This window comes from Protopterus annectens, chromosome 10.part0, assembly GCF_019279795.1.
Source record: "Protopterus annectens isolate FY-2018-M chromosome 10.part0, PAN1.0, whole genome shotgun sequence".
Taxonomy (NCBI): domain Eukaryota; kingdom Metazoa; phylum Chordata; order Ceratodontiformes; family Protopteridae; genus Protopterus; species Protopterus annectens.
The window spans coordinates 1,718,385,028-1,718,410,011 of NC_056744.1; the positions used below are offsets into that span (position 1 = coordinate 1,718,385,028).

The 24,984-nt window shown below is 43.9% G+C and overlaps 1 protein-coding gene across 2 annotated transcripts in view; it reads left to right on the plus strand.

Annotated features, from left to right (window-relative positions):
• The first annotated feature begins 6,495 nt into the window (after positions 1–6,495).
• The window catches only part of LOC122813950 (zinc finger protein 883-like), an 846,666-nt gene continuing 828,177 nt past the window's right edge, over positions 6,496–24,984 (plus strand). For both annotated transcript variants that reach the window (XM_044086495.1, XM_044086494.1), the window contains exons 1-2: positions 6,496–6,955; positions 22,881–22,976. In XM_044086495.1, coding sequence (XP_043942430.1) covers positions 6,785–6,955; positions 22,881–22,976 — 267 coding nt within the window. In that variant the 5' untranslated portion in view covers positions 6,496–6,784. The remainder of the gene's footprint in view (positions 6,956–22,880; positions 22,977–24,984) is intronic.

The following is a 24,984-nucleotide window of genomic DNA, read 5'->3' on the forward strand; positions in this document are numbered from 1 at the left end:
GTTGCTTACCGCTTGCTCAGAGGTGACCTATGCCTGACATACAAGGCCATGTCAAACCCAGATTTGATGAACATGCTTCATCTCAAAAAATCTAGATCCCTCAGAGCCACAAAGGCGGGAGACTTAAACCTCGACACGGTTATTAATAGGACGTGCTGGAGGGATAGATTCATCACCCAAAGACTCCCTATGCTGTGGAACAAAATCCCAGTTTATGTGAGGCAGAGCACCTCGCTGGCCTTGTTCAAGAGGAATCTTGACCAATGGATGGGAGATCGCAGATACACCCCAGGGGTTACCTCAGTGTCACTGCTTGACAGAGGCACAGCAAAATAATGGGCATAGTTTCTCCAAACTAAAGGGGTGGCGTAAGCCACAAAACTATGGGCTAGGCTTATAAATGCCCTCGGGCAGATAGCCTAGTATGAACCTATGAACCTATGAACCTATACCACGGACAGGAAGAGAAATAAGGGGAAGCCTGGCTATGGCTGGAAGTGGAGCAACCAAGCTGTGAGGTTGTGGGAATGAAGAGACTGATGCAGCTTGCCCGTTAGATGGGTCAACAGATCCGGAAGGGGTTCCAGATGCCAAGGCTGTTCCAGTAGATAACTGTGCAGGAACAGAAACCATACTTGTCGAGGCCAATACGGAGCAATGAGGATCATTTTGGATCTCAATGCGGTTGCTTTCTGAATTAATTGCGGAATCAACAGTAAGGGGGGAAAGGCATATAGAAGACCCCGGGGCCAATCGTGAACAAGAGCGTCTCTGGGGGGATGGCCTGGTAGAGGGAAGAGTGTGAAGAAGTCGAGGCACTTGCTGTTTTGAGGGGTTGTGAAAAGATCGCAGCAAGGCTGGCCCCACTTCTGAAATATTCTGTATGCTACCGCTTGATTTAGAGACCACTCATGAGGCATGAGGATTGTTCTGCTCAATCTGTCCGCTATGACATTGGACTTCCCGGGGATGTGCATTGCTATCAGAAACCGTTGAGAGGAAATCGCCCATTGCCAAAGTCTGAGTGCTTCTCGACATAGGGGGTAGGACTTTGTTCCGCCCTGCTTGTTTAAGTACCACACCACAGACATATTGTCCATTTGAATTGCTATAGTCCCTGTGGGAAGAGAGTCCTGAAAGGCTTGCAACGTTAAAAGCACCGCTCTCATCTCCAGGACATTTATGTGCAGGTGGCATTCTAATTGTTGCCATGTGCCCTGGACAGTCCTGCCCTGATAGTGCCCCCCCCACTCGATCAGGGAGGCATCTGTTTTGACCATGGCAACTGGGGTGGGGGGACAAAGGGTCTGCCCTAAAGGAGCTGAGGAGAAACCATCCACCAGGAGAGATGTTTTTTGCATGATGGGGTTATGAAGATGTTGTGAGTCATTGGGAGCTGTTGAAAGGACCACTGAGAAAACAGCATCCACTGAAGGATTCTCATGTGGAAGCGGGCTAATGGGAGGAGAAGGATCGCCACTGCCATGAGGCCTAACGTTTTCAGCACTAACTTGACTTGAACTCTGTTGGACTGAAACAGAAACTAAACATTCCGCCGTATGTCTGTCTCTCTCTGAGGTGGTAATGTTGCAGACATTTCTGTGGTGTTTAACACGGCGCCTATGACGTTTATACATTGACAAGGCGACAAGGAGGATTTTGCAAAATATATAGAAATACCTAGATTGCTGCAAAGTTGAATAGTGTAATCCCTGGCCATTACAAGATGCTGCTTGGTGGTAGCGGAAATGAGCCAGTCATCTAAATATGGCAACACCTGGAATCCTTTTTGTCTCAGGTGAGCCATGACCACTGCCAAGCATTTGGTGAACTCCTGGGAGGCTGTGGTGAGACCAAAGGGCAGGGTTCTGAATTGATAATGACTGGCTCCTAGCCGGAAGTGGAGAAACCTCCTGGAGTGCCTGTGTATCCTTATATGATAGTACACGTCCTGGAGGTCTAACGAGCACATCCAGTTGTCTCTGCCCAAAAAGGGTAGACTGGACTGCAGTGTTACCATCCAAAATTTTGTCTTTTGTACAGAGTTGTTCAATCTGCTGAGGTCCAAAATGGGTCTCCTGTCTCCTGTTTTTTTTGGTACCAAAAAAATCTGGAGTAGACTCCGGATCCTAGCTGATCTGCTGGGACTGCCTGGATGACTCTTTCTTCTAACAGCTTTTTTATTTCTAGCTGTGCCTGACCCCTTTTCTCTGGGTGGTGCATCTGGTAGGGGTCTTGGCACTTGGACCGGAGGGGAAATGAAGGGAATTTTGTAACCCTCGGATATGATCGACTGTACCCATTTGTCTTGGGAGAGGGATTGCCAGGCTTCTGGGTACAGAGATAATCTTTCCCCGACTGCCTCCGAAGGCGGACAGTCGGGCAGCTTCTCAGGGATGCTGAAAGGGTTGGTCAGGGGAAGATTCCCTGGAACCCTGGTTCTGTGGACCCCCTCTGCCCCTGGGGCGGCGTCTGTTATTGTTCCCCCCTCTGCCTCTGGGGGGAAATTCACCACGTGCAGTAGGCACGAATCCCTGTGGTTTGCGGAACCACATCTTTCCACCCTTCTGGCCCTTAGGATAAGGTCTAGAAGGTGTGGAAAAGTGGACTCCCACGGCAGAGAGAGTCTTACCATCTTGCTTGCATCTGGTGAGGGTATTCTTCACCTGAGGTCCAAACAATTCTGAACCATCAAAGGGGGTGTTGGTGAAGGACGCCTTGAAGGGATCGGCAAAGTTACAGAGTCGCATCCAAGCATGACATCTCAACGCAACACCTGAGCCTGCGGCCCTACTCGCTCCATCGGCTGCGTAGGAGATAAGCCACATGGAGGAGTTGACAATGGAATTCAGGGTAGCCAGCTGGGAGTTAATCTTGTCCTGATAACCTGCAGCAAAAGGATCTTGTATGGTTTCACCCTGCTCTTTGAGCAAATCTCTCTGAAGGTGGGTGAAATGACATAAATAGTTCAGTGACCGCATGGCGAAGGTCGCTGAAGCAAATGTCCGCTTACCATACCTGTCCATGGTCCTGGACTCTTTGTTAGGAGGATGAACAGGTACAGAAGGATCAGCTAATTCCTTCTTAGTGGCTGCTGCTACCACCATAGCATCTACTGAAACACCTTTGGTCAGAAAGGATTTGTCCTCCGGGGCAGAAATAAATTTAGAGGGCCTCCTAGGGTAGGTTCCATTGAGTCAGGAGCTGCCCACGCCTTTCTGGCCACTACTTCCATTAGTGGGTCGAAAGGGGGAGACACCCAGGAGGTGGAAGGACGAGATCCAAAAGCATCAAGGTAAACCGACTCGTCCTCGGAGGGTTTGAGAGTGGACCAATTTCCCCTCTGTTTCAGGATCTCTAGGATGTCTGAAAAAGAGACATCCTCAGAGGGGGATCTCGGGAAACCTTCCGACTCAACCAAGTCGGTGTCTGATGTGACAGACTCGGGGGAGTCTATGTGCTTCCTCTTGCACTTTTTTTTCCTAGGGGGTTCCCCTGAAGTTTCAGGGGAGGCCTCGGAAGAGGAGGAGACACCCAAGGTGGGTACCCTACGCTTTGGATCTCTGCTGTCAGATGCAGGAGGATGGCCAGAGACCGTAACAGGCACTGTAGAGGGAGGAGCTGCAGAACTTAACCTTGGAGTGGACACTGGGTCCAGCACGCTCCTCATCACTTCGAAGGCTCCCCTATCAGGTACCAAAGGCAGTCCTGGCTCCGAAGAGACCCGAACCGCTCCCGGCACCGACAGAGAAGGCTCCGAGAATGATGTCGGGGCCGAACTAATCAGAGCCGAAGCTCCGAGAGGGAGAGCGGGGTTGGACAAGGGTCTGATGTCACTCGCCCCCTCTGAGCCGACAATGGAGTCCCGGCGCCCGGACCTCTCCACGGATGGAACCAATGAAGAAGTCAGAGCCAACGACGCCGGAGCCGAAGGTGGAAGTATCGGCTCCGACGTGGGCAAGGTTACGGTTCCGACAAACTCCGGCTCCGAACTCGAATGGTGAGTCGGGGGAGGAATCAATGGCGGTACCGAGAGAGCCACAGTCTGGTGAGACGGGCTTTGGAGCATTTGGGCTAGGGCCTGAGATTTTATGAGTCTACTGACCACCCTCTCAATATCATGGTCGGAAAGACTGGATGACCTGGATGAATGAGTCCTATGACTCCGCTCCGATAGGAGTGGTGATCTCGGAGCCGATCGGACAGATTCTAGCGAGGGGATCTAGAGCACTTGCGCGCTGGAGTCGGCTCTGATGCAGGTTTTGGAGCGGATACGACCTTGCTCGCTTCGGATCCGATTGGAACCGATGTCGGAGCCATCTCAGTTACACCAGTCCTCGACTCAGAAGCTGGAGCCGAGGGTTTGGCGGTTTTAGAAGACTTCCCCGAGCCAGACTTGGACGGGGAGTCATCGGGCTTCAATAAGCCCCTCAAGATGAGCTTATTACGATGCTCCTGCAGGACTCTTGAACTAAATCCGTGGCAGACGGAACAAGAGTCCTGCAGGTGTAAAGGCCCCAAGCAGTAGATGCAAGAAGTGTGACCGTCTGTCAGAGACATTTTCTGACAGCACAAGTCACACTTCTTGAATCCCGAGACCTTAGCATCTTTGGACATAGTCCTAAATACAGAAAACACAGTCAGCCCACACAGTCACTCAACTTATACCCAGAAGGGAGTTAAAGGGACTGACTAAAAACACCCACACACACACACTCTAAGGGTTGGGGGAAACTAAGCTAAAGCCCGTAGGCCAGATTATAAAAATTAACTAAAAGGAGGGGAAGAAGGGCTACAAAAGGGCTGTAATAAATAAAACTATCACTAAGGACCTAAGGTAGGAAAAATATCTGGTAAAATAGCTCTATTGAAAAAATTTTCTTTTACTGACCTGAGCCGGTAAAAAAAGGCAACCTCGCAGCGAAGCGGCAAACGAGATCGGGAGTTAGCGCATGGTATTGTGGGATATAGGGCTGCCTCGAGCCGGTAAAAATAGCTCTCGAGCTATAGTATAGGCCGAGTCGGAGCCGAGGGTTGGCTCCGAACCCATCCAGCAAGAATGAAGGCGAGAATGACAACTTAACATCTATAGGTTACCACACACATGTACATATTGTAAATATCAAATTTGTACCATGTACCTAAGAATTTACACCTGCTTTCTAACATGAAATGTAACTGTAAATTGTTCATTAATAATATTGTGTCTGTATCTAATAGAGGTAACATGTACCTAAGAAATTACACCTACTCTCTAGCATGAAACATAATTGTAAATTGTTCTTCTTTTCTATATTGTATCTTTATCCAAACTTTGTAACATGGAGCTTTTCTCCCCGGGCCTCCACTGAAAACGGGCTCCCTGAGCCCAGTGGACATCCCCGGTCATCAAACTGGAAATAAATAAATAAAATAATAATGTAAATCACTGCTGGCATTACCTCTATAGTAATGTATATTACTGCAGGCACTCTCTGTGTAGTGATGTAAATCACTGCTGGCATTACCTGTATAGTAATGTATATTACTGCAGGCACTCTCTGTGTAGTAATGTAAATTACTGCTGGCATTACCTGTATAGTAATGTAAATGACAGATGCCACATTAACTTCCAACATACATGTCCTTCTTGTGTTTAATGAATATCTACATAATTAGTTTGCCGCCTCTTCAGATGCCCATAGTGTGATATTTTTTACATAAATGTGTAATTTTGGAGAGCAGAACGTTCCCACAACTGGTGCAAAGGACTGGACTTCATATTTTGTGCAAAATAGAAGCTCACACTTGCAGAATTTCACCTGCTCCTGTTGTATCACATCATATTAGGTGGTGTTAAATTAAAAAAAAAATGTTTTAAGCAGTAATTAAGGGAAAGTCAGAAAACAGTTTTTGCCCTAAAATCTTAGGACATTTCCCATTGTTCACGTTTTTTTTTTTTCCACAGTACATAACTGCTCAAATAAGGACCATAACCTAATGTCTTTTGTTAATGTTTAGTCTACTGAATAAGTACAGTAAGAGTGTCTTGAACCATTTGTAAAACTTTAGGATGTGGATGAAGAAAAAACACTTCAGCCAATCCAACTACCTGCTTAAAAAAAAGTAACATTCTGGAATTTTGGTCATGGTTAAATGGCTGAGAATGGTCACTGCTTCCAGCCCACTTATCCACTAAGTAAAAAAACAAAACAAATAAAAGCAGTAGGAGTAAATATCAGAAACAGTTTGAAGATTATACAAAATGTATCTGTTTTCATTTATTTGAGTTTCCTTAAAATGTCTTATGTAGTTTACATCTGAGTGACAGTTTGTTATTGATCTTCAAAGCTGAATGTAACTGAATAAAAAAAAAAACTATATATATATGTGTATGTGTGTGTTTAAATGAAAGGACACACAGAGTGGGCTAATTGTCAAGATTTACATGTGCTAATTGGTACACTGCCCCTTTAAATGGAGGCTCTTCCTTTTACAGTCACTTACTTCCTGTTGTGTGAAAATGAAACTAAAAAGTAACTAATGAGTGAGCTTGTATTTTGCAGTATGTAAACTGGGTTTATGCATAGGAGTGCAATGTGCTCAGCTTGCCTAGAATTCTAGTCATTTTGATTGTGGACATCGGTATATCATGCTTATTGTTAATAGATTATGATAAAAAATACCAAAACTTTCCTGTCAGGAGTTATTCAATGGATTGACTGCTGTCTGTAGGTGTCATATACCTTTGAGGCTGAAACTGGAGCCCACAAGTGAGGAAAAAGACTGCAGGGAGAAAGAAAACATGCAGAATCTGTGTGCTACAAATGGGAGAACAGAGCAGTGCTGTGGGGAGCACAGACGGAGACTGGAGTTGTTCTGCCAGGAAGATGAGGCCTTTGTTTGTGTCCTGTGTGTTCCTAAACATTCCTGCCACAGATTTGTGTTACTGAATGAGGCAGTCAGTGTGTATAAGGTAAGGGACACTGCATGATGAATAGCTTGAAGTAAAAATGATCCCTGTATTAGATAGAGGTTGCATTGCTTAGTTAACATCTATAACTACTGTAGAGGTGAAATTCCAAATTTCAGGCACACATTGACAGTACAAAGATTTTTGCTATTCTTGAGTTATGTAGTTCTGACCTCTTTTTAGATGTTAAGAAAAAAAATTCATGGCCAGAGAGCATAGAGGAAGAGATTAGAGGAAGTTGTTCTTGCCAGCACAGAATTTTGCAGCTGACAAGGTGGTAGCTGACACAGTGGGAAGGTTAAAAATTTCATATTATGAATTGAAAAACTATCCCAATACGATGTGTTTACCACAGGCAGGTTATGCCAATCAAAACTGGATAACCATGACATTATTTTTTATTTTGTATTTGACTACCATGGTGGTACACTGATCACAACTGACAGTTTGCAGGTACTGGCTTGGTAAAATAATTCATAAACAAAATAAGAGAGAAACCAGTAATTAATAGATTTAGCAATAATTATGAGAGAAAATGTAAAGTTTACCATTCATAAGGTTATATTTCATGTTTATATCATGGTGGAAATGCTGTAACGTAATGAGAGTCGGGGCAGGATATGGCAGGGGAGTTAGGAGACATTAGTAGTTGGGGAGAGTAATACTAGAATTTGGGAAGCCCTTTTGTGAACTCAGAGCTACTGAGGGCATACCATGCTTCGACTTTATCTGGGATTGTGACATGGCTGAGTACAGCTGTTTTTTGGACAGAAATTGTCATAAAGATGTACTGCATTGTGCAGCAGCAAACCCAGCCCAAATGTGTCCTCCATGCATTGAAGGCATTCCCATTACCCTATAGCAGACCCAGCTGAAATCTGCAATCCATGCATTGAAGGCATTCCCATTACCCTATAGCAGACCCAGCTGAAATCTGTAATCCATGCACTGAAGGCATTCCCATTACCCTATAGTAAACCCAGCCCAAATCTGTAATCCATGCATTGAAGGCATTCCCATTACCGTACCCAAACATACAGGTATTAGCAAAGGCCATTGGTGAATGGAGAAAAGTACAGTTTTGTACCTACCATAAATGTAGATGTTCGAGGATCTCCATTGCTGCAGTCCTGACTAGTGGGTACTCCGCTGCCCTCCATCGGCCCGAATACCAAAGGGCTAGATATGGCGTCGGTCATGGCGCTCGAGACTGACGTGGTGTCAGTATAAATGCGCATGACCGACACCATAACTTTAGTCTTTCTTGCCTCAGATGTCAGAATGCTAAAAAAAAAGAACACCACCCAAAAACCCCAATCTAAAAAGAAAAAGGGGGAAGGAGGGAGGGAAAATTGGACTGCAGCAATGGAGATCCTCGAACATCTACATTTATGGTAGGTACAAAACTGTACTATGTTCGTCATCTCCCATTGCTGCAGTCCTGACTAGTGGGTAGAATCCCAGAGCAACGGAAAAAACAAAAAGGGAGGTCGGACAACTAAATATCCTGAGGAGCTGCAGACATGCCCTGTAAGACTGCAGTGGCAAACCCAGCCCTAGACTTAGAATAAAGAGGCAAATGATAATGCTTTGTAAAGGTATGTACAGAACTCCAGGTAGCTGCCTCTAGAATGTCTTTAGTAGCTACCCTCTTAAAAAGCAGTAGATGTGGCCGTAGCCCTAGTAGAATGAGGCCTGATCCCAACTGGAACTTCTTCACCATGATGAGAATAACAAAAAGCAATACAATGGCCAATCCACTTGAAATAGTTTGTTTCGAGACAGCTTTTCCACGGGAAGTCACAGCAAACAAAACAAACAACTGATGAGAACTTCTGAACTCTTTGGTTCTGAACAAATAATATCGTAACTGCCTATGTACATCCAAAGAATGCAAAACTTTTTCCCCTTCAGTTTGGGGGTTAGCATAAAAAGTAGGCAAATGTATAGACTGGTTCAATGCCACATTAGAAACCACTTTAGGCAGAAAAGTAGGATTAGTACGCAAGGAAACTCTGTCCCTGTGAAAAATCAGAAAAGGTTCCACTGCCATGAGAGCCTGTAATTCAGATACCCTTCTAGCAGAAGTAACAGCCAACAAAAAAGCAGTCTTCCAAGACAACAACTTCAAGTCAGCCGTAGCTGCAGGTTCAAAAGGAGGCAGAGTCAGCTTCTCCAAAACAAAATTAAGATCCCAAGTAGGAGTAGGAGCCCTCCGTGGGGGTCTTATATTCTTTGCCCTCTAAGAAACTGTTTAAGCAATGGATGTGAAAATAAAGGAGGGTCACCATCATAGTGAGCAGAAATAGCTGCAGCATGCACTTTAATAGAAGAGAAAGACAAACCCTTGTCCAATAACATAGTCAAATATTGCAATGTACAACTCAAATCAGGCAATGTGACATCAAAGCCTTTAGCTGAACTCCAAAGAAAAAATCTCTTCCATTTATCAGCATAAACTTTTCGAGTACTAGGACGCCTGGCTTCCAAAAGAACATCCAAAACTTGTTGAGGGAGCTGAAGGCCCTCATTCTCTAAAACTGAATGTGCCAGGCTGTCAGGTGTAGGGATCGCACCCTGACATTGAGAAAATGATTGTTTTCTTGAGACAATAAGTGAGGAATCCGTGGTAATGGCCAAGGGGCCCCTGAATTAAACTCCTCAACAGAGGGTACCAATGCTGACGAGGCCAATCCGGTGCTATAAGGATCATGCACGGTTTGTCCCTCCTGACTTTCAACAGGACTTTTGGAAGAAGAGGCAGAGGAGGAAAGGCATACACGTGAAGGTTGCTCCAACTGAAGGATAGTGCATCTATTTTCCAGGCTTTCAGATGAAACAGCCTTGTGCAAAACAGAGGTAGTTGGAAATTCAGAGGAGAAGCGAACAGATCTATGTCTGGAGTTCCCCAAGCCATGGTCAACTGACGAAACACCTGAGGATCCAACTTCCATTCGTGAGGATCCACCATTTGTCTGCTCAGAACATCTGCTAACGAATTTTGTTCCCCTGGCAGAAACTGTGCTCTAAGAGTGATGTGCAGATCCAAAGCAGTTTCCCATAACAGCATTGCTTGTCTGCAAAGAGGGTAAGAATGAGTTCCCCCCTCCTTGTTGATGTACCACATGACAGTTGTGTTGTCTGTTCGAATCAACACTAGTCCCGGGCGAAGCAGATCCTTGACTGCTTTTAAGGCAAATTGAACTGCCAGCATCTCCTTCATATTGATATGCAAGTGAAGCAACTCCGGGGGCCAAAGGTCTTGAATCCATTTTCCTTTGAAATGAGCACCCCAGGCTGACTCCGAGGCGCCTGTCGTTAATATCTGACTTGCCTCTGGTTGGGTCACAGAGAGTCCCTTGTTTAGGTGACATTCCTGAGCCCACCACACAAATTCCTTCTGGATGCAAGGAAGAATCCGAATGACAGTGTCCAAATCGTGGCTGTGTTGAGTCCAAACGCTTTTGAGATACCATTGTAGCTTCCTCATATGCAGTTTGGCATTGGGAAGTACTAGAATGCAAGATGCCATGAACCCCAAGGCTTGAAGGACTGTCCTTGCAGTCAGCCTGGACAGGACTGATAGCTGTAGGAAGTACTGGTGAAGATTTCTTTGTTTGTCCGGGGTAAGAAATGCCATCTGAGTCGCTGTATTCAGACTCACACCCAGAAAACACATCTCTCGTGAGGGTACTAGACTGGACTTTATTTCGTTCACAGAATACCCCAGGCATCTGAAAACTGTCATCACACATTGCAGATGTCGAAGTAGTTCGTGCTTGTCTTGAGCCAGTATCAAACAATCGTCCAGATAAGGATAAATCTGAATTCCCCGTAGTCTGAGAAAAGCTATTACTGGAGCCAGGACTTTCGTGAATACCCTGGGCGCAGTAGACAAGCCAAAGGGCAATGCAGAGAACTGATAATGCAAATTCCCAGTCCGAAACCTCAGGAATTTCCTGCAACTGGGCCTGATAGGAATGTGGAGATAGGCCTCCTTGAGATCCAAAGTCACCATCCAGTGATCCCTGCCCAGCATAGGCAACAGCTGTTGCAGTGTTAACATCTTGAATTTCGAATTTCTAGAAAGGTGTTTAGAATGGATAAATCCAGAATGGGCCTCCAAGTATTGCCCTTCTTTGGCACTAAGAAAAGACGGGAATAAAACCCTGTGCCCCTTTCCGCAGAAGGAACTTCCTGTATTGCTCCCAACTGGAGCAGAGAAGAAACCTGTGCCTGTGCTTCCAATTTTTGCTGATGAGGCACATCCGGCATACCGTTGAAAGGCGGGAAAGTGTGAAAATAAAATTTGTAGCCTCGAGTTACAATGTCCAATACCCATTTGTCCTGGGTAACCAAATGCCAATTCCCGTTGAAAAGTCCCAGTTTTCCGCCCAGAGGAGCTGCCAGCAAAGCAGAGTCCGGCAGCCAAGACACAGGTCATTGGGTCTGCTTCCGAAAGGACTGACCCTTGCCCTCCCAGCAGAAGGGTAGAGGAACTGAAAGACCTAGAAGTAACAGGGCCCTGAAAGGAAGCCCTACCTCTACCATGCCTCGACTTGCCTCTAGAATGAAAATCCAAGAGGGAAAAGACCATCCCTTAGCAGGCCAATTCCTATTGAACTTAGGAGGCTGAACCTGTAAAAATTCCTTAACTGTCTGCATAGATTTAGCTTTTTCCTCCATTTTTTTCAAAACTAATTCCACAGGAGGGCCAAAAGAACATCAGACTGCAAAGGAGCATCCATAATACGAGCTTTAACATGCTCCGACAAGGACTGACCTTTAAGCCAGGCATGTCTGCGAACAACAGAACTAGTAGCAGCCACCCTGGAAGAAGCTTGTAAAGCATCAAAACCACACTGCAGAGAATGCTTCCCAACCTGGTCTGAAGCATGCACTAAATCCTGAAGCTCCTTACAGTCAATACCTTCAGCTAAAGCATCCACTTTACATTTCAATTGACTTAACAAAAAATTCTGATACTTGAGCATATGAAACTGACAATTCAAAGCCCTCATAGCCAAAGTAGAAGAGGAATACAGTTTTTTACCCCACCTATCCAGGGCCCTAGCATCTTTGTCCAGAGGAACTGGATTCTTAACCACAGAGGCCTTAACGCCCTTGGGGCCTTGAGAAATAGTTTCAGGATCAGCTCTAGGGCTCTTAAACAAGTACTTGTGAGCTTCCAGAACCCTGTAGTATCTATCTGGTTTAACAGGGGCAGGAGGCAGAGAATCTGGGTTAAGGGCAGCCTCAGAAAACACATCCTGAACAACATCCAGTACAGGAGGAATAGCCAAGGGCCTGTGCTGAGGCAAAAACAAAAATTCTCTCAGCCTTTTACGAGAATCAGAATAATCCTGGCCTCCCATTTGAAATGTTCCCTCATGGAATGCAAAGTTTCAGAGAAAGAAAAATCTTCTGGAGGGGACGAGAGGAGAAGCATCCTCAGCTTCCGAATCAGAATAGGGAGGGAAATCCTGAAGGTCTTCCACAGAGGAATCTGACTCAATGGAAGACTGAACCAAACCCTCCAACTCCGTCTCTACCCTGGGCCTCTTCTGAGGGGGAGGCATGGAACCCCTAATTAAAGTAATCAAATCCTCAGCCATCTTCAACATGTGCTTCCTAGGAGCTGGACCCTGGGGAAAAGCACCCGCAGGGGCAGATTTAGACTTAGACTGGCCTCTGCCTAGAGAAGGAGGAGGCTTAACCACCCTACGAGGGGAGGGAGCCACAGACAACAGAGGAGCACCCTCAACCTGGCCTAACAAAGGAGAAGCCACCCCTTGTAGTAACAAAGGCTCCCCTTGACACTCAGGCACACTGTCAGAAAGAGCCACTGAAGCAGCCAGTGGTTCTACAGGACTGACGTCCGGAGCGGACGCCTCATCCTGCTTGGACCGCAAAGACTTTTCTCTGCGCTTCTTAGAAGAGCCAGTCGTCGGAGAATCCGACGGCATGTTGTAATTACAACATTTACCAAACACCAGCCTAGCACAGTCCAACCGACGTTTAATAGTACGCTTATTAAAAGTAGCACAAAAGCGACACCCAACAACGCCGTGCTCAGGCCCTAAACAAGGAATGCAGAGTGAATGGTAATCCCTATGAGGAATCTGTTTCCACAAGAAATACAGTTATTAACTTTACTGACATCCGACAATACTGAGACAAGAAAAAGACAAAAAAGAAAATGTCCCCAATGGGGTACTTAGCCCAACTTGGTCTCCGGTCTGAAACTCGAAAACCGACAATTCCAGAACGCCGAACGGCACTTGCAAATTCTGCTTCTGCTCAGGACCATGCGGCAAGAAAGACTAAAGTTATGGTGTCGGTCATGCGCATTTATACTGACACCACGTCAGTCTCGAGCGCCATGACCGACGCCATATCTAGCCCTTTGGTATTCGGGCCGATGGAGGGCAGCGGAGTACCCACTAGTCAGGACTGCAGCAATGGGAGACGACGAACATCCACACAACCTTTGCTATGAGGTATTCATGTTTTCTCTGAAGGTTGCAGTTTTGATTTAGCAAATATAAGTAAAATGTTGTTTGTCTTTTTGGCTTTTCCCGGTTAGGGGTCACCACAGCGGAACTCCAGTCCACTAATGATTGGCAGTAGATTTTTTTATGGTGCCGAGTTGCCACGCCAACACCCAACCTTCAGCAACCTCCATGACTTTTGGAGGCCATGCGACCGAGGGTAGGACATGTGGACTCCACACAGAAGGCACTCTCCATACATTATTTTTAATAGATTCTGGCTTCTGTAGCAGATTTTCATAATGAACATTAATCACTCCTCACCCTAGCCATGCCCAAACCTGTGTGAAAAGGTGAGGTTGTGTGACTTTTGTAACAGTGTGTGTTATACTAAAGGTGACAGTCTGCATAAGACATTGATAAGTAGTAGGACACTAGCAGTAAATGTGACTTTTGTAACAGTATGTGTTATACTAAAGGTGACGGTCTGCATACGACATTGATAAGTAGTAGGACACTAGCAGTAAATGTGACTTTTATAACAGTGTGTAGACATTGATAAGTAGTAGGACACTAGCAGTAAATGTGATTTTTATAACAGTGTGTGTGTTATACTAAGGGTATCAGTCGGCATAAGACATTGATTAGTAGTAGGACACTAGCAGTAAATGTGACTTTTATAACAGTGTGTGTTATACCACGTCCGGCCATAGGCATAGGTGAACTAGGTGACCGCCTAGGGCGCCGTAAAAGCCGACATCATAAAGGGCGCGAATTGAGTTAACTTAAACTTTACTTCTCTCCACTTTTCAGCTGTAGCATTGCGCCCTCCCCTACTTCCGTAATTAAAAGCACAATTCACCAACCACGCATGGGCGCCGGAACCATAGAGTGAGGGGGAGGGAGTGCACCCCCCCACTTTTACAGCAGTAAGACCTATAGTACCCATGCCTGCATTGCATGCTAACATTCAAATACAAAAGTGCACAGAAAGGAAGCTCTGTTTTATGCAGGCTGAGATGTTCATGTACTGGAAGGAAGCTCCATTTTTTTATGCAGTCTGTGCTGATCTGGAAGGAAGCTCCATTCTTATGCAGGCTGTGCTGGAAGGAAGCTCTGTTTTTATGCAGGCTGAGGTAAGGTGTGTGTGTGTGTGTGTGTGTGTGTGTGTGTGTGTGTGTGTGTGTGTGTGTGTGTGTGTGTGTGTGTGTGGTTCCATTTTGTTATGCTGAGTGTGGGAAATGTAGCCAAGACCGGTTGGTTTAAGTTAATCAGGTAGCTTTTTTATAGTGTTAGTTTGGATCAGCTTGAAGTAAAAAGCATCCTTAGTTTCTTTAGGAGGAGCAGGGAGAGTAGAGAGAGTTAGTGGGGAGTTGCAGGTGTGTTTAGAAAGAGAAAGTATTGCGGTACTAAAGAATGAATTAAATTGGGTAGCTATACTATCTTGAATATTAGCCACTAATGGGATTGGCGTTGATTGCTGACCGAATTGCAAGAGTATTTTTAGGGTAGACCAAAATTTATGTGGATTATTTTGGAGCTTTATTTAAATGTCACAGAAGAACACTTTATGCTTAGTGCTGTAGACTTAAGGTAGCTTCAGAACTTTAAAAACAGTAATAATAAGTCCTTCTGGGTAACATTAACTAAGAAATAACACCCAGTAGTTTTGTAGATTTATCCAAAATTTCACCACCCACTCGGACTCTGTAGGTATAGCAAACAAAATTAGCAGACAAATTTAGTGGCTGCGCTGGTCTGGAAGGAAGCTCCGCTTTTATACAGGCTGCACTGATCTGGAAGGAAGCTCCGCTTTTATACAGGCTGCACTGATCTGGAAGGAAGCTCCGCTTTTATACAGGCTGCACTGATCTGGAAGGAAGCTCCGCTTTTATACAGGCTGCACTGATCTGGAAGGAAGCTCCGCTTTTATACAGGCTGAGGTAAGGTGTGTGTGTGTGTGTGTGTGTGTGTGTGTGTGTGTGTGTGTGTGTGTGTGTGTGTGTGTGTGTGTGTGTGTGTGTGTGTGTGCAAAATTTCCTTTACCCAAGCATGTCATGTCAAACTTGGGGCATAGTTTTTACTTTATGGTAATGCAAGTTATATTAATACAAGTCACAACCTCAGGAAGCAGAGTATATAGGATTAACTAACAACCCTGATGCTGAAGGCACCAGTGACAGATTGAGTGAATGGCCAGCATGTGTTCACTTGTCCTGAATGGGAGTGAAGCACTTTGACCTGCTGCAGTGTCAGCACCTACACATGTATGGAATACAGTGTTATAGGCTGTGCATGTGTAGTTTGCCTTTCAAGTCTTTTTTGCTTGGTAGTCTTCATAATGGAGGTATGGGGAGCATGTGTATACAGACAGGAAGATGACGCAGGCCCTTGCCAATGCGCGAATGCATAATGTCAACCACTAAGGGTGAGGCTAGAACCAGAAATCAGAAAATCCTTCAAGGCTGCTTGCAAAATGACACCTTGTTTGACCATTTTATGCCTCAATGATAGGACATGCATGGGCATGATCAGAGGGGCAGAGGGTGATTGTCAACAAGAACAGAAAGCAGGAAAAAAATATAAAAAAGGCCGGATGTATTCAGGTTTACACAGCATATACTCTGAGTCAGGTCATTTGAGAGGGATTAAGGCCTGACAGAACCATAGCTTAATCATCCACATACTAAGAGCTGAATGTCTCCATAGTATAGCCACATATTGTACCATATAAACAGTAACACTCCCAAGGCAGTTTTGCTGGGAAATCTTACCTGAATATAGTATGGTATCTGCAGCACTGATGTCTGCCTTCATTATGCTGAGGAATCACTGAATATCTGGTGAAGCAACATTAGAGGCAGAAACTACTCGTGGTAAACATGGAAATTCCATTACACTGAAAGATTCAGGCAAGCTGTGGAGTAACACAGAAGTAGTACTTCTACCTGACCCTTTTACTTTCAGGGTAATACCTTCAGCATTCGTATGTCATCTTAGCAATTTTTAGATAAAAAACTAAAGGCCTGAAATCCTTCAACTACCCCTATATATTACAGCAACTCTGTTTATGCCAGTAGCCTACCAGATGCTTCTAGGTGACCCGTCTCTCACTTTTTGAGCCATGAAAGACCCATTCCTATTTGTCCTCCATTTGCTTACAAAAGCAGAGGCTGTACAAATACTCATACATAAATGTGTATGCCAACAGTATTAACGTGTAGGAGAATAGACAAGCAAGGGGGCTTTGCAATTACAACAACGATTATCTCATTTACCCCCAGGGGAGCTCTTTTGAGTTTGTACTTTTAACTTCCAATGGGTGTGGCCTGAGCCTTTAAACAATGAATTTATTGCCTCACAGTTCAAATGAATGTTCGTATCTGTGGAACATATATGTTTCTAGAAAACTGTAAATGGCAAATTAGTCAGCAAAAAGTACTCTACATAGTGGTAGCAATCATTTGACTCTAGGTCTAAACTGGCTTTTTTAAGCTACAATAAACACAGTAAAGATGAACTTTTTTGTAATGTTATATAAGCAGCTTGCTGTACATGAGAGAACATTCGGACAAAGCTTGCTGTATATGAGAGAACGACGTTCGGACAAGACACATGCTGCCAGCAGCATTTTCTTCAACTGTGTGCCTTTGTATGAGGTTTAGTAGTTCTGTCGGTGTCACTTAAATGTTGATATATTTAGAAAACAATTACAATACAAATAAATAGTATACAACTAATATTCAGAATCTCTTTAGCTGTATTAGACAGAGAGAAACATAAATACATTTATGTTTCTATTTGCCATCACGTAAGCTTTAAGATAAAATATTTTATTACACTGTTTATAGCATGGTTTTGGAATATTAATGCAAATATGAACAACCAGTGTTCGACACCTAGAGGCATTAGTAAGATGTAGCTCAGAAATGCCTGGAGTCATCACAAGTCTGTAATGGGTTAAGTTACAGATGGACCTACTGAACATCAGCAAGTCAAATGGCATCAGAAATACTCAGTCCAGGTATCTAAACTGAATGTTGAGGAGAGATGGATATATACCACAGAGGCTACCACTGTTCACCTCTTTATGCCTTCAAACAGTGTTACCACGCCTGCCCATGCTCCTTCCAAGACTAGTATGTTACATGCACACTATGCCCATGCACGTTCCAAGACTAGTATGTTACATGCACACTATGCCCATGCACGTTCCAAGACTAGTATGTTACATGCACACTATGCCCATGCACATTCATTGGGAAGCCCATAGAGCCAACTGTCTTAGATATTTTCCAAAGTTTACCCTTGCTGCCAGGATGTTCATGCTGCATATTGTCTATGCTATGTTGTTGTGCACGTGGGGCTATCATTTTTTCTCCTTGTTCTGACTTGCTGAGTGGACAGGACCTCTTCCGGTGCTTGGTTCAGCAGGACTCCTGCCTGCTTCATCCAAGAGACAAACATTTTCCTGTATAAACTATACATGGATTATCAGGAGAACCTGCTGGGTCATTGTGATGGCCAATTATATGAAACAGATGCTTGACACCAGCTTACCCAGGAGGTGAGTGATGCCATTGGAATCACCTGCTCTGGTAAGCAGTGAAAAAGCATCAATATAGTGACCTGCACAAGTATCACCATGAGCTGCAGCACCAGTGGGAGGTGAGGGAGACTAATGACCACTGTATTGCAAACAGCATAGGTGACAAGGAGGTTTACATGAACAGCTCCAACAGGTGGTGAGGTGTACATACAGTATGTCACTATCTAGCATGTAAAATTGAAATCCTAGTTTTGTCTCCTGTTTCTGCAGATTCAGCTGTGGTGAAGCATGTGTAGCCTCTGCAGCCACCTTAGACTGCTCTGGCCAATGCACCTAGTGCTGGGTCATGGGGATGTTCACCCTATGCAACTACCTTAGACTACAAGGTGTTTGTTACAGTATGACTGATTTTTCATGCATTTAAACATTGAAAGAACTGGAGTGGATTTTGTGGGAGTGACCCATCTGTGGGCGTGGCTCAAATACGGGTGTTCCTTGAGTATGGTGTGGGTGGGGCTTAAGGGGCGCCAGAGCAGTACTTCGCCTAGGGCGCCGTTTCAGCTAAGGCTGGCCCTGTGTTATACTAAGGGTGACTGTCTGCATAAGACATTGATAAGTAGTAGGACACTAGCAGTAAATGTGACCTTTATAACAGTGTGTGTGTTATACTAAGGGTGACAGTCTGCATAAGACTCTGTAGGACACTAGCAGTAAATGTGACTTTTATAACTTATAACAGTGTGTGTTATACTAAGGGTGACAATCTGCATAAGACATTGATTAGTAGGACACTAGCAGTAAATGTGACTTTTATAACTGTGTGTGTTATACTAAGGGTGACAGTCTGCATAAGACATTGATAAGTAGTAGGACGCTAGCAGTAAATGTGACCTTTATAACAGTGCGTGTTATACTAAGGGTGACGGTCTGCATAAGACATTGATAACTAGTAGGACACTAGCAGTAAATGTGACTTTTATAACAGTGTGTGTTATACTAAGGGTGACTGTCTGCATAAGACACTTAGCAGTAAATGGACACACTGAAGATGAAAGGGCTGTTTTGAAATGAATCCCACAGTCATCATTAGTAAGGCCTGTTCTTTTCTATGTCTTTGTGAGCAGTATTACTACAGAAGGACGTTTTTTTTTTTTAACCCAGCTCTGTTGGTGTAGAGGGATAAAGCTTTGAATCAGGTGACCTGAATTCAGTTAACAGATTGGGCGGCACATGTTGGAACTGGCCAGAAAGAAGAGGAATGATGAGGCATTACCTGCTCATCCTTTCCAAAGGAGAGAGTGTACAGGCTCATTGGAAGTTTGGATGTTTTAATCTCTGATTCCAGGGTAGTGTTGATTGCTAGAACTTCAGTAGATGGATGGACATAGGACACATTAGTACATAGGTTGAAGAATTTTACTTATGGCTTCAGTGCATACATAGCTGAGTGATGTCTGCCCAATATGTTATTGTTCTTTTTCTATTTTTTTATTTATCCTTGTTGACCGAGTTAGTTCGGTAGGTTAGTAGTAGCTTCTTTCCAAGGGTCACCCAAAGTGTTTTTTGTGCTATTAGTGGAAATTTGGCCAGGGCAATTGGGAATTTCACCTACTCTTTTCAGTAGGTGCTGTGAGATTTTTTTGTATACACCTGAGCTACCAGCAGCTCATGCAGATGGGGCCTCTGTTCATCCGAAGGATGGCACACTCAGGACTACAGCAACATCAGTCTGTCTACCTGGTTTGAGAAAAGAATCCACGGCCTTCTGCACCAAGGGTGGGTTTGCTGTCTTTTGCCCCAATGACACTGCTAAGTCCTGTTAGGACCTGACTGAAAATGTAACTGGCCAAAAAATTAAGCCCTTGACTATTGTGCATTTATCCTAATCACGGTGGTATTTATATCCGAGTGACTGTTAAGTTTTCATGTCTGATGGGATGAGAATGAGATTCATCTGAGGAAGGGAAAAATCTGGGGTTGTATACATCTGTGATGTGGTGGCTGTTGATGAAGAGGAGGGATGGGAGAAGTTGGGGACCGAAAGGTGGAAAGTAGCTTTGTGTGTGTGTGTGTGTGTGTGTGTGTGTGTGTGTGTGTGTGTGTGTGTGTGTGTGTGTGTGTGTGTGTAATAAAGCTAATGTACAGGAAAGGTTTGAATGGATGAGGAATTGTTTGGCAGCAAAATTAGAGGGATGGTCTACAACTTGACACCTTAATGCCACTGCACAAAAATGAAAAATAATGCATCCATGAAGGTGATAATATTCCTGCGTCCCGTGACCTTTTCTCCAACTGTCTCATGTCTTTACAAATGCCTCTGTATATTTCCTCTCCACCACCCATTTGGGTAGAACATTCTTATTTTCCCAGATTTATGGAGCTGTTGGTCCTTATAGCACAAGTCAGGGTCACCCTTTCATATCTAGTCAGCAAGGTCTTGTTTTCCCACTTGATGCCTTGATGTTTTTTCTTGTCGGTAGTGAAAAGAACTCCAGATTCTCTAGTCCTTGGCCTGTTTTCATTTCAGATGAGACTTTTTATATCTTTCATCTCAGACTTCCTGTGGCAGCCTGAGATCCTTTTCCTTGTATTTCGGAACTGAACATACTACCCAGGATGTGGCCTGACCGGGGATCACAGTACTGAAGATGTGGATTACCAGCATCCATTAAGTGGGGTTATTACCTTCTGGATTCTGTCTTCCTAAGCGTTTAAGCCAGCATCTCTCTTGGCTGGTGCTTTGGACCTCTCAGCCATTTTCCTGGGATCCATTCCAGTGTGATTTCCCCACCTGATGCTTCTTACCATGTTTCTTATTGTGGCATGAGTGCATATTTTATATCCGTGTGTACTGGACTCATTCTTTTTTTTTTTTCCTGGCCTGTTGGTCAGCCATTTTAAGGCCATTCCTCACTATTCTTTACTGCTGCACCTGACTTTTTTCATCATTAAAAGAGTCTGATCACATTTATAGATACTTATCAACTTTGCTCAAGAATTCTGGACAAAAACAAAAAAATAATGAGGAGAAGGGGCCCAAATCATAGATGATTTGTAAATAGTACTCCGATTCAGTTCAAAAATGTATAGAATAAAAGGATTTGCACCAACATGCATATTTTAGTAATAAGAAACTCTGTCTGACATTATTGACTGACTGTAAATCCTTCGAGATTTACTAGAAAAGCAAACATTTTATGAGGAAGCAGGCAGTAATATGAGCAGAGTTAGCAATATTCTACATAACCAGGGATACTTGAGAGCTTTGTGAAATCTTTTCACTATCTGTTAAACAAACACATTGTAGAGTATTGGATCCAGTACTGACCCATGCAGTACTCCATGAGTCATGTTCCTTATTCATGACAGCACCCCTCTAACCACAACACCCTGTCTTCAGCTTTTCAGTAATGCTGCAGTTCAGTTCCTCAATCTATTTTATCCTGGTCTGTATAGATCCATGTAGTACCCTTTCTACTGTTTCTGGAAGACCACATCTGGAGCCTTGATTAACTCGGGTAGACATAATCTCCCAATCTTATCCTTTCAAGTTTTCCTGTAATCTAGTTATAAAAACTGAATCAAGTTGTACTGACTATTCCTTCAGCCTTGATTTTAGTGTTGGCTGTTGTCCTGGAGATTGCAGACCTGCAGGAATATGACCAGCCTTTCCCTTGGGATTCTTTGCATGACTTTGCCTGCAACTGCAGTTAGCCTAGCAAGCTTGTAGATCCCCAAATACTTTTTGCTGTCTTCAGTTACTTCCACACTAGCTAGTAATCTGTTGAAGATCCCCGTCAGCGGATCTACCAACATGCTGATCAGATATGTAAGGATCCAGGAAGGCAGTCCATCTGGTTCCTATACATATTCTTCTTTTGGGCAGTCACTTCTCTGTATTTATTTTTACATGCCCATCCCCTACTGTCTCATGTAATGAGGTGCTTTTCCCTCTATTCATGAAAAACAAGATAAAGTATTAATTCACTATTTCTGGTTTGTCTATATTCTGTTATCTCCTGCTTGTCCTTACTGAGCTGTACTAGCTTCTTCCTTCCATTCCTCTTTTTTGGTTTATAAACCACTTTTACCATCCTTGCCCCTGTCTGACAAATCCCTCCATGAGCCTTACTAGCCCTGTACTTCCAGCCCTCCTTTTTTGGTATATAAACCTTTTTCTACCCTCCTAGATGCAGTAACAAAACAGATCATGCAGTAACTGGTTTTCTGTGGGCTGAGTGTGTTATTTTTTTGCCTTTATTCATTTCTGTTTCATTTATTTTATTACAAACTATGTGAAAGATCATGGAGGTGTAGTTTGAATTTGGGAGCAGTAACTGCTCCTATGTAATATAACGAAATCAGTTTTACAAAAGGACATATGAATGCCTGCCAAAGTTGTCTTAGATGAGTAGAAAATTGTATTGGAATACAAATATGCATCAAGATGTGTTAGGAAATCTCAGAGGGAAATAGGAGGTAGAATTGTTGGGCTCTGTAAGCCATTCAGTAGTTAGAAACAATTTTTAAATCATTTTTGTTCCCTATGATCTGCCCCCCTTTTAATTTGTTTGCATGACTGTGCAGACTTCCATTTTCTGGCTTTATCCATACACTGTCCTTTAAACTTCGGACTATAAAATGTGCCAATCCTGTTCATGTAATATTGTGCAAATAACACGCACTGATTTTACTGTCTCTTCACGGTTGGGTCTTCAGCTACACTGTACAGTCTCTGTGCGTGTCAATATGTTTATTCTTTGCAAAGACATTAAGTAAATTTGCTGACTCCTTATTTACATTCCCCAAGTATGAAAAGTGATTATGGTATATTTGCACTCTGTATTCTTTTTGGTTATGTTTTTTTTTTTCATTTGTATATTTATAGGACAAAATCCAAGTATCCTTATCAGTTCTTGAATCCAAACCTAATGATCTCAGAAACTTAGCAAACAAGAAAGAAAAGGAACTTGGAGACATACAGGTAAGTAAACGGACAGTGATGTGTGGCAGATGTCTTGAATGGAAGTCGTCTGTGACAAGAGTAAATGAGGCACCAGGCATGTCGTTCAGTCTGCTTCATACATCATTTTGTGGTGTATGTATGTTATTAGTTAACAGTGAGCACTGCACGAAATCTGGTGTTATATTGTTATATAGCATTACCATGTCTGTGTTATGTTTAGGAAAAGTGAAATTGTATTCAAGTCTGAAAGCAACTTGGAGGCACTAACGTTCTCCTTCCATCTATCTGTTTTTGCAAATGTGATTTGAAAACTGTAATTGTCAGGTAAAAAGAAGTTATGTACCTACCATAACGTTCCATGTTAGTTGTCTTCTTCTCCCCTTCTTTCTTGCTGGTTGGGATCGGAGCCGATCCTCGGCTCTGACTCGGCCATCTTCAATAGCTCGAGAGCTGTTTACTGGCTCGAGGCTACCCCATATCCCATGATGCCTAGTGCTAGCTACCCAGATCTCATTTGATAAAGCTATTCCAGATGTAAATTAAGGAAGAATTCTGCCCTAGTAGCCCCTTGGGCCTAGCTGTGAAGCTATCTAAGCAGAAAAAGGACAACCAAAGAAGGTTCAGCCAATGAAATCTGAAAAAGGGAGCTCCTCTCCATCCACTAGGATAGGGGGATGGAGGGTGGGACGCAAGAAAGAAGGCGAGAAGAAGACAACTAACATGGAACGTTATGGTAGGTATATAACTTCTTTATGTTAAGTTGTCTATCTCGCCTTCATTCTTGCTGGTTGGGACAGCATCCCTAGCACCTACTATCCTGGGTGGCTCATTGGAACAAACTCTTCAGAACAGTGGAACCAAAGTCAGCTCTGTTTCTGGAGGCAATGTCTATGTGGGTTAGCCCACGTAGCAGCTGCACAGATAGATTCCATGGGCAACCTAGATTGGAAGGCCACCGAGGTGGCTAAGGCCCTAGTAGAGTGGCCTTTTGGTATGATAGATAATTCTTTGTTTCTCAGCTGGTAAATGAATGTAATAATGTGAGACAACCACCTAGATAATGTTACTTTTGAGACTGGAAGGCCTTGTCTGCCCTCAGCATAGGAAAGGAAAAGTTGGTTCGACTTCCTGATGTCCTTTGTCCTATGCAAATAAAAACGCAGTTGTCTGTGAACATCCAACTGGTGCAATTTATATTCTGCCTTGTTGGTGTGATTAGGAAAAAACACAGGAAGGTCTATGGACTGATTTAAATTATTTTGCGAACAGACCTTGGGAAGGAAGGAAGGATTGATCCTTGGAGCGACCCTGTCTTTATGAAAACTAAGTGCGGAGGACGAATACATAGAGCCTGAAGCTCTGAAACACGTCTGGCAGAAGTAATGGCTACCAGAAAGAGAGTCTTCCAGGATAAAAACTTAATGGAGCAAGATGCTGCAGGTTCAAAAAGTGGCAAGATTAGGGAAGCTAGTATCAAATTTAGATCCCATGGAGGTGGGGGATCTCTCACTGGGGGCCTAAGCAGAGTGGTTCCTTTGAGGAAGGCTTTACACAGCTTATGAGACATAATGTTGATAGAAGACAACCCAATGTGAAAATTCGAAATGGCAGCTAACTGAACCCTGATTGTAGCAGAAGTGGAACCAGAATGAAAGAGTTCCGCTAAAAATTCCAAAATCTCGTGGACAGGGGCTGAAAAGGGGTCTATATTCTTAGCCTCTGCCCAGCAAGAAAAACGTTTCCACTTGCTAACATAAGTTTTCCTAGTTGTGGATTTGTGTGATGAGATAATAATTTCATGTACAGAGGAGGAAATATTAGGAAGCCTGGCTAAGGTTGGAAGTGGAGCAACCAAGCTGTGAGCTGGAGTGTTTGAAGGGATCGATGCAGTCTGCCCGATTTGAATCAGTAGATCCGGAATAAGATCCAGAATCCAAGGCTGCTCGAGAATGTAATGATGCAGGAATGGGAACCATATCTGTCAAGGCCAGTAAGGGGCAATGAGGATCATTCTGCAACCCAACGC